The sequence below is a fragment of the Molossus molossus genome, unplaced genomic scaffold (assembly GCF_014108415.1).
Source record: "Molossus molossus isolate mMolMol1 unplaced genomic scaffold, mMolMol1.p scaffold_m16_p_17, whole genome shotgun sequence".
In the NCBI taxonomy this organism is placed as follows: domain Eukaryota; kingdom Metazoa; phylum Chordata; class Mammalia; order Chiroptera; family Molossidae; genus Molossus; species Molossus molossus.
In genome coordinates this window covers 27,128,517-27,138,499 of record NW_023425352.1, presented here as the reverse complement: position 1 = coordinate 27,138,499, position 9,983 = coordinate 27,128,517, and the positions used below count along the sequence as shown (strand labels likewise).

Genomic DNA, 9,983 nt, shown 5'->3' with positions numbered 1-9,983 from the left:
ACTTTGCTCTCATGAAGCCAGCGTGTGGACATGCCCAGAACCTGCCTCGTGCTTCGATCCCATGTGTGAGTTTCCGGGCAGCGATCTGGCTGGGCCAGCTGAATCACAGCTGTCTTTCTGGAATGTGTCACTCCCAGAAGGCCTAACGACGTTTTCATAAGAATCCCATTGTTTCAAACTGGCCATAGGTTGGCAGTGGTTGGAGTTGTGTGTTTTTGAGAACACACATATTGGAGAGAGGAAACTGAGTCTCCTGGTTTCCAGAGGAGGGCACATGCTGAGCAAAGCTGCCTGGTTCTGACTCCCTCCCATTTTTCCGGGGATATCATGACTGATTTAGACTTTCACAGGTTGAAACTACAGAATGATCATGTCCTTGGAGAAAGACCCTTAACAGCCACCTACGTATCCTGATTTTAATTTTAACTTGGACAGATAAGCTGAGACAAAATAAGACCCCAGAAGATACAAAAATCAGAGAAATGCAACCAACCCTACGGGCAGGTGAGACCTGCACGAGACAGGCTGCTCCATTTGCCAAATCAGATTCCCTGGGCAGGCTCTGCCATGTATCGTGACATGAGAATGCAGGCTGAACCTCCACGGGGTCAAGAGAGGCCAAGAGAGAGCTTGGGAGGAGATGCCCGACATGCAGGAGGTCCCGGGGGGCCTGCGCAGTGACGCTGTGGCCAGCGGGTCAGCATTTGTCACACTGCACTGGTTAAGGCTCTGACAGCTGGTCCTTTTATACAGACATATATACAGACATATATTATTATTCATAATAATACTTTAATTTTTTTCTGTTTTAAGGAAAAAATATTTCCATGCATCATTTTTCTACCTTTCTTTGTATCATTCTTTCTTCCTTCCTTTCCGTTTCTTTATTTTTTATTTTTTTTACTCCCAGCAATCATTTTAATTAGACATAGTCCTCTGGGGGCATTTTCTGATCTTTTAAAAATATAACCTTTAACCTTTTGCTAATGCTGTTTCATCCCAAAGGAATTCCGGTGCTTGGGAGCTGTCTACGCTCTCGCTGAAAAATCCGGTGCTCCGTCCTGTGTTCAAACCAGCCAGACAGGACTCACGGCTATGTAAACATTATTTAAAATTATTCCAACATAAATACTCTTTTAAAGCTACATACCACAGCTTTTAGCTCATAATGCCCATAGATGCCTTAATGAAATGCCATTCACTATCTCACTGTTTAAAGTTTACCTGGAGGTTCTAAGATTATGTAAACAACATTCTCTGCTCTTTTCTGAACAAGTGCCAAGTGTGGTGAATCCGAATGCAAGTTGGTGATTGGAGACCAGTTAGTCTGCGCAAAGTCACCAATGCACCCTTTAACCTGATCAGTTACAGGAAGTTAGTCACAGGTTAACTTGTTCCACAAGGTGTTGATTCTTACACAATTTATAATTAACCAGTTTTCAACAGTGTTCACCCAACGAGGAACCTGAAGTGGCCCCTCATAAGATGTCTTTGCACATTTTGCAAACACAGTTTGAATTGGTTGTCAAGGAATCCGGGTCAACCGCAGCCAGAGGAGAAAAGTTCTTCTGAGCCCATGGGGTCCCGCGGTGCGCAGGCGGAGTCTTCTCAAAGTCAGGGAACAGAGGAGTGTCAAAACAAGCCAAGATGCTTTCTTCTCAGCAAACTGGGGACCCTCACCAGTCAATGTTCTGCTGAAATTCACAGCAGATGCCGTCACCCCCTGATGCAATTAGGGCCCAGGGGAAAACCTAGAGGGCAGGAAGAGCCGATGACACAGAGAAAAGGCTTGAGGTCTCCTAACTTTGTGACAATGATTTTCATACTCAGGCTCCCTCTGTGTGATGCTCACTGTGATGCCTTTTTCAGAGCTGATGTCCATCCATGTTCTTGGATTTCCTGGTCAACATGTCTGTGGTAGAGTCCTCAGCCAAAGCCACGAGTAAGAAGTCAGCCATGGCCGAGCTTTCATCCTCATTGCCCAGGGCAAACAGGAGACAACCCGAGTCTCCAGGACACGTCACATTACTGGCACCTCCAGGAGCACGTCCAGAAGGAGGAACGACCAACCCATAGGAGCAAGGGACAAGGAGAACGGGTAGTAAGAGGCATAGCTTGAATGATCAATGACTTCAAACCTTAATTTTTAAAAGTCCACAATCATGTTGCAGCTGGAACCAAAGGAACATCTTCTCTCTTCCTTGTTGGCCAAATCTCATCAAATACACACCTCCAAGACTAGATTTTGAGGTTTTGTTTGAGAAAAATACTGTACACTGTCTTAGGGTAGATTCACAAGGTGCTATCTTTATAAAAACCTTCTCAGTCGCTGTCTTTCAAGAACATCGACGTTATTTCCTCATGTGCAGGGCATCCTGGAACTTGGTGCTGGTATACCGGGCCTGGAAGCCTTTCTTGTTAATGGTGTCGTCCGTGTGGAACCGAATCATCAGAGAATCCCCTGCAGAGTAGATTTCTTCCAGTGGCTGAAGGAAGGAGAGAGGGAAAGCAGGGTACTTTAAGCCAGATGGCTGTGGTTGGAGTTTAAAACAAGGATGAGCTAGAACCATATACACAGTCAGGATGGCTCATGCTGCCATGCGGTGTCCCTGGTGCCAGACTCGGAAGGGCCTAAGACCAGCTCCTTTCGAAGGAAAGCATTGTAGATTCTGCTCCAGAGAGCTCTCAGGGCCCTGCTTTTCCAAAGACAACCCTAGACACACAGCTCACACAGAATGTATTAAGTGCATACATAGGCCAAGGACTGGTATAAGTGCTTTCATATCTTATCTCATGTAAATTTCACTAAATTCTACTAGGCAGGGGCTCTCTCCAGTCTATGCTTGAGGAAACTGAGACTCAGTGCACATGGGTAGGCAGGACCCAAGCTCGGGTCTTTCTGATGATAAAGTGTGTACCATGAATCACCCAGCTCCCAAGAGATGTTCTCCCAGGGGACCTAGAACAAAGACATCATTTAGGCTGTGTCCCTTCCAAGGACAAAATGTGAGATGGAGCCATGACATTTATCAGAAAGGTTCGCCAGAGGGGTTGGGGTCCGTAAATGGGAGCCAGCTTCCGAGGCTGCTGTCTGCCATATCCCAGTGGACACACTGGGCTTTCCACATACATCACCACTCAGGACGCCCCAAGGTTTCCCTCTACCTGTGGACCCACAGTGGGAAAGGTGTTATGTGTCAAAGGCACTGTATTGGTTATGTCACATGTTCATCCTTTCTTTTCGAGAGGGTACAGGAAGATAAATGGAATTTATTCAAAGACATATTAATGCCAGTCTGAGTTTCTGATTAGCACCAGGAGTACTAGTGACTCCAAAATGATTGACTGTATGTCCAGCCAATAGCAAAGAAGCCTGAGTGATGAACCCTGGAGGCGGAGAAAAGGAGATGGGTAGGGGCCTGGTGTGGGCAGTGCCAGCTGGTGCAGCCCCCATGGGACCAGGGCACTGCACTGATGTTCCAGGCATCTTCACTGAGCACCAACCGTACAGCAGGCCAGGTCAGGTGCTGGGGGAACAGGGAACAGGACTCTGCCCTGACCCAGGAGGTGGCCCAGGAAGGAGCTCATAGTGAGAAAAATGATGATGATCTTGAGCATAACTAGTCTTTATTGTAAGATGGTGATTTGTAATTTTCATAAGCCTTTGGTTTAACTTGGGGAGAGAATTATAAATATATGGAATATACAAAAGTATAATTAAAATATTTAAAAATGCTAAAGGCCAAATAAAAATTGGGGGGGTGGAGGGGGGGCAGGAGCTTTGCAAAAATAGCAAGAGCCCAGCCAGAATGCCTCAGCTGGTTGAGTGTGGTCTTGTGCACAGAAAGATCCCCTGCTGATTCCCAGTCAGGGCACGTACCTGGGTTACGGGGTCAACCCCAGTTGGGACACGTTCAGAAGGCAACCAATTAATTGATGTTTCTCTCTCTCTTTTCCTCTCTCTAAGCATGTCCTCCGGTGATTAAGAAATATAAATAGGAAGAAAGTGTTAAGTGGAAGATGCCCTTCAGTAGCTGACCTCAGTCTGCGGCCCCCTAGAGTTGGTGGCTGGCTCCCTCCCAAACCCCTCTCTGACTCTCCTCCCCTCCCTGCTCTGCCAGGCAGAGCAGGCTCCTGGCTGGTGTGAATAAGTGGCAAGGGAGCTGACACTCAAGCCCAGGTGAGTCCGACCACCGCTCAGGCTCGGAGTCATCATGTGCGGTCCCCGGGGCCCAGCGAGCTGGGACTCACCCCAGAGCCACAGAAGCGGCCGAGCCTGGGCGCCGTGCTGTCGTAGCCGTCGAAGGCCTCCATGTAGTCGTAGCCACAGTCCGCCTCCTCCTCGACCTCGAATGTCCGGAATATCAGCTCCACGCCGTAGCCATCCTCCGCCACGATCACCCAGTCACAGCGGGCCTGACTCGGGTAGTTGTTGTCCCCAAACTGGGCGTGGGAATAGAGCTCTTTGGTCTGCACCTCAGCCTTCAGCCTGCCCCCGCACTCTGCAGCGGAGAGAACCCGATGCTCCCTGGCACAGAGAACCCACGTGCCCCCTGCCCCCCACTTCACACCCTCACGACAGGCCAGCTTTGCAAAGCCCGCGCTTGCCTGAGGGCGAGGCCAGGTGCGCCTGCGCATGCCCTGTGGGAGCGGCCAGGTGCGCCTGCGCATGCCCCGTGGGAGAGGCCAGGTGCTCCTGCGCATGCCCTGTGGGAGAGGCCAGGTGCGCCTGCGCACGCCTGAGGGCGAGGCCAGGAGCGTCTCATCATCTCATTTGCAGAGGAGTAAACAGAACCGTGGCTCAGTTTCAGGGCTGGTAGCGGGATCCAAATGGACCCTTACCAGCCAAGGTCCTGTGTCCCCAGGGTGAGCCCCGGAAGGCGTCCAGGAACATCTCAGCACACTGCTAAAAGAGCTGGCCGCCGATCCTGACCATTTAGCAGCCTGGACGTGCTAGAAGCATCTGCCAAGGGCTCACACCAGCCCTACGGACTTGCTGTAATTTGTACTTTTTGCCAACAAATGGGCACCAAAAGCACATCAGAGCTGCTGGTAAAGCACCCTCGGAGCAGCCCTGACCGCCCCGTATTTCAGGGTGCTGACCGCCTGCCGCCTTGGGGCCACTGTGCGTGTCAGTGGTGAGCTTGCTTCATACTTTGGATTCTGTACTCTTGGCTTCTGGGGTTACAGAAGCCAAGGACTGTAACTCTGGTTGGCCTGGTCCCATGCTAACTTGTGTCTAAGCCACTAGATAGATAAATTACAGTGGTCAGAGGTTAGAAAGCACCAGAAACATTGGGAGCAGGTTCCTCACTGTCCTGTTCGTTCCACGCCCCGGAGGGGCCCACAGCTCCCCGGTGTGGCTCCTGCATCATCCAGGCTCAGCTGGCCCCAGTCCTGACCGCCAATTCCGGAGCCCATCTGTGCTCTGGTTTAGAAGTTGTTCTAGGTGTGAGCTGTCTTTGAAAATTTTCAAATCCCTGAGGTGTGGATGGCAATGAAATCGGCACGGAGCAGAGCAGGATAATTTCTCTCCCTCCCGCCAGGTCCCCTCTCCATCCTCACAAGGCTGACTTCTAGGTGGACATGAGGCCCCCCTTGCCCTCTGCCTTCCAGTTGGGGTCAGCCAGGGAGAGCACCACAGATCAGGGGAGGGAGGAGAGAGAGGTCAGGGTATTTAATCCCAAGCTCCTTCCCTGCCTGGTCACCAAGGCTGTGTTCTTCAACTGAAGGTCACAGCTCCTGTCCAGGGGCCCTCTGCTTGGCTCCCCACTTCTGTCTCCAGGCTCCAGAAACTACTTCCTCATCCGGACTTGGGGGTAGCAACAGCCCTAGAGTTCTTAGTACTGCACTGTCCCTGTGGTGTCCCCACACCCTGCCTCCCCTTCCGTAAACAGTCCCTTATTAAATTCTCCTCAAATAACGACTCTGAGTATACCCTCATTTCCTGCTGGGACTCTGACAGAGCTTGAGCACCTCTGTTCTGTCTGTAAGGACAAGAGAGTGATGTCACTAGTCAATGGCTTTTAAATGTCCCTCTGGGGAGCCAGAGCCCATCAGGGAGCAGAGAGGGTGAGACTATGAAGAATTTCTGCTAGGCAAGGACAGCTGCTTATCATTTTGTTGGACCTGATTCATATTTTCTGGCTCTGAAAAAAAAGAAAGAAAGCTGAGGGGAGGGCCTGTTAAAGAGATCAGAGAACCCCACAGGGTCCCTGATCATGCCCTCAGACTCTGAGTGGGTCGCCTGCAGCCACCGCTTGGCCAGAGGGCCACAGTCTAATGCTCATTCACAAAGTCAACACTGCCTCCACGGGTCTTGTCCCGGGTAATATTTATGGCTAAAGAGCAGAGCCAGTCTTCTCACTGACATTCTGCTATTTAACAACGCAGATAAGTTTGTTATAAGCATATATATTTCTCTCAAAAGACCGAATAAAGCTACTTACATTTTACGGGAAGGAAAAACAATGGGGAACAGAAATATTTTCCATTTTCTGGAACTGGTCCTTAGAAAGGGCTGCTTTCCAGCGCTTGGCTCCCAGACTCAGATTTCACAGACCAGCAAAATTACAAATACATGTTTAACAGAGAGGACAGAAGGAAGGAAGGGGGAATGTGGCAGCGGCTGCCCACTTTAGCTACTGTCAGTTCAGGACATTAAAAGAAAACAACCTTTCTCCCTACTATTGCCCCTGTTTCATTTTAAACGGGACACGTTGTCACACACCTCCCTCCCCCCACTGCCATAATGCAAGGCAGTCCTCTCCCGGCCTTTGGCCCCTGTCCATCTCCAGGCCACGGGAGGGAGGCCCACGCACCTGTGCTGTGTTCCGCCTGGAAGCCCTTCCTCTGTACCGAGGCGTCGGAATAAAACCTGAGAAACAGGCTGCTGCCCGAAGCCACCACGGGGTCTGGTTTCTTGCTGCCGCAGAAACGGCCGAGGATGGGGGCCAGGCTGTCAGGTCCGTCGTACACTTCCAGGTGGTCATAGGCACATTCCTGGTGCTGCTCGATCTCAAACTCATTAAACGTCTGGAGATGGAAAAGCACAGAGTGAGGCAAGGGCCTGGCATTCAGCGGGGTGAGGGCCGCCTCCCCGGGGTGGAAGAGGACGGGTGAGGCAGGACACCCGCTCGGCCAGCTGTACAGGGGGCGTGGAGCCCATGGTGATCACGGTGACATCAGTAGAGAGGGCCTGGACTTGGCTCCTCTTTTAGTCTCCAAAACAACCCTAGGAGGTAATTACATGAGCTTTTGCTCTTGTGATCCCTTTGCAGATGAGGTGTCGGGTTCGGCTTGTTGACATGCTCGCTGACGTCTGTGCTCCTTCCATCACATCTCACAGCTTCTCCGTCACTTAAGATCAACAACAACCAAGTGCGCGCTCGAGCCAGGAGCTGTTTTAACTGCTTTACAAGTATCAGTCCTCTTGACACTGTGATGTACCTACCATTTTAACCCCCCACTTTACAGACACGGAAACCGAGCTGTCAGATGACTTGCTCAAGGTCCCCACTGGCAGAGCTGGGTCATGACCAGGAGGTCTGGCTCCAGAGCCCGTGCCCCTAACCTCTGCACTATCCCATGCACGCCTTTGGTACAGACGACATGAATAAGGCTGTATGAAGGGCACACTGCTTCCAGTCACCATCCCCACAGTGGCTGACATTAGCTGAGTGCTTTTGTCCATGCAGAGCCCTGCATTTTCACACTCAATCCTGATGATGCTGGGAGGGAAGAGCTGTTATTATCCCCAATGTGTAGAAGGGGAAACTGAGTCTGGGAGAAGTGAAGTGGCTTGCCCAAGCTTACCCAGCTAGAGGACGGAGCTGGACTTGACCCCAGCCAGCCTGACTCCCGCCCACACTTCCACCTGTCACCAGCTCTGCTGCCCCCTCCTCCCACAAAATGTAGAGTTTCTCACGCGTTGGGCAGATGGCCCGCCTGTGGTTGTGAGGGAGATGGGGCAGGTGAGAGGGGAGTGTTTAATAAAGACTTGAATCAAAAGACAAGTGGAGAGAGAGGACATTCGCTGGGGGTGGGGTCTCAATTCACAAGAAGGGGGCAGGAGTGACAGGTGGAGAGGGGCCCTTAGCAGTGCAGGCCTTCATCAGAATGACAAACAAACACACTTGAACTGGGCAAAGCTCTTCACACCATAGAGAAAGGGGCCAGAGGGTGGGTGTAGGGACAGCGGGCAGGGGCAGGAAGGGGAGACCAGGGGCGCCAGTGGAAGGGAAATGGTCAGCCAGAGAGGCGGGAGCTCCCCACAGGTCCGTGGGACACCCTGTCCCCATGTAGTGTAACACCAGCTACTCGGAGGTATTCAACTCACATTCTATGGTAGCAAAAAACAAAAAAATAGAGCATGATCAATAAGTCCACCATCCACTTCCCAAGGAAGTTTAAAAAACAAAAACAAAAACCACTATCACATATATGTGTGAACCTCAGATATATTTGCGGTCTGGCCTAATGGCAGCCACTGTGATCCGCGGTTTAGTTCCTTAGTACTGTAAAGAACAGGATAAGAGGTTTTCTGCAACTGCTAAAACCTTGTGGCCCTTCGACAAGAAGCCCCGCGTCCAGTTGTGCAGATTGCGCTTTCCTAACCCCAGGGGGCGCCATTCCCCCGCCGTCCTCAGATATTTCTGTTGCCATTGAGAAATTTTCCAGCAGGTGGCAGCCTTGGACAAGGAGTGCCCTTCTCTAAGGCGCTCTTTTTAATTCACCCTCACCCAGATTCAAGGCTGTTCTGACCAACTCAGGAGAGCAGCACCCGAAAGCATTTCCCACGTGGGCAGCCAGGCATATGAGATGTCCACTGTGAGCACGCTGTGGTCAGGGGCCTGCCTTCTCCACCCCTCGATGCCCCAGGCCTGGCACAGAGAGACTACAGTACCCACACTCTAGCGGGGGAGCCCACCTGTCCTCACTGTCCTCTCCAGTCCACACCCTAGCAAGCCCTGAGGCCATCGTTTATTTATCATCATGTTCTCCTTTGTTCCCTTCCATTCTCCTTGCATTCTTGTCCACAATTCAGAGGGACATCCACAGGCCTTCTGAAGAGCTTACTCATCCCATTTAAAACTGAACCCACTTAAAAACAGTTTGTCTCAAGTCAGCAACTTCTCCAGATGGCAGAAGAGTCTGTTTTAAGCTCCAGGACCTAGGCCCTGGCCAGTTTGGCTCAGCAGTAGAGTCATTGCCCACGGACCAATGAGTCGAGGGTTCAATTATGGCCAAGGGCATGTACCTCGGTTGCGGTTCATCCCTGTCCCTGGTTGGGGTCAGACTGGAGGCAACCAGTTGATGTGTCCCTCTCACGTTGATGTTTCTCTCTCTCTCTCTTCTACTCTATCTGAAGATAAATAGAAAAACATCCTTGGGAGAGGATTTGGGGGGGGGGGGGAGCTCCAGGACCTGGGAGTCCCTAAGGACTGAGAAAGAGACTTATAGGAAAAATTAACTTCTCTTTGAAATAACTGAGCGTGGTGTCAGACCACAGCTTAAGCATGGATGGGACTTTAAAGACTTAGAAGACACATTTTAAATTCAAGAGTGAATTAGCATAAATAACTTAAGTTGCTATTGCTAATTGAAAAGCATGTAAATTATAGAAGAATATGAATAAACGGAGTCCATTTGAGAAGTCTGGGCAAGAAAAAGGATCTACATTTATTTTGCAGTGAATGTACGTGTATGATTGTATGTGCATAGAAAATTTCTGGAAGATTCGCACAAAAATGTTCAGAGGTCATTTTCTAGAGTGGCACGAGGGATCTGGAAGTGTTTTATTTTCTCTTTCCAACCCTATGTACTGATTCCTTTTTTTAAACCTTGAGATGTATTGATTTGTAAAAAAATTATAACAGGAAAATAGCTCAAACAGCACCGTGTGGCCAGTCGCCACCTGCAGGCACCATGGTGCACAAGTGCTATTTATAGAGCTTTCATCACCTGCACCCTTCCTGAGGGCT

At 50.4% G+C, this 9,983-nt stretch overlaps 1 protein-coding gene across 1 annotated transcript in view; it reads right to left on the bottom strand.

Moving 5' to 3' along the window:
• Nucleotides 1-2,351: 2,351 nt before the first annotated feature.
• Nucleotides 2,352-9,983, bottom strand: part of TLL2 (tolloid like 2) — a 114,937-nt gene continuing 107,305 nt past the window's right edge. The window contains exons 19-21 of the mRNA XM_036265529.1: nt 6,822-7,035; nt 4,252-4,502; nt 2,352-2,486 (exon numbers count right to left, since the gene is read on the bottom strand). Coding sequence (XP_036121422.1) covers nt 2,352-2,486; nt 4,252-4,502; nt 6,822-7,035 — 600 coding nt within the window. The remainder of the gene's footprint in view (nt 2,487-4,251; nt 4,503-6,821; nt 7,036-9,983) is intronic.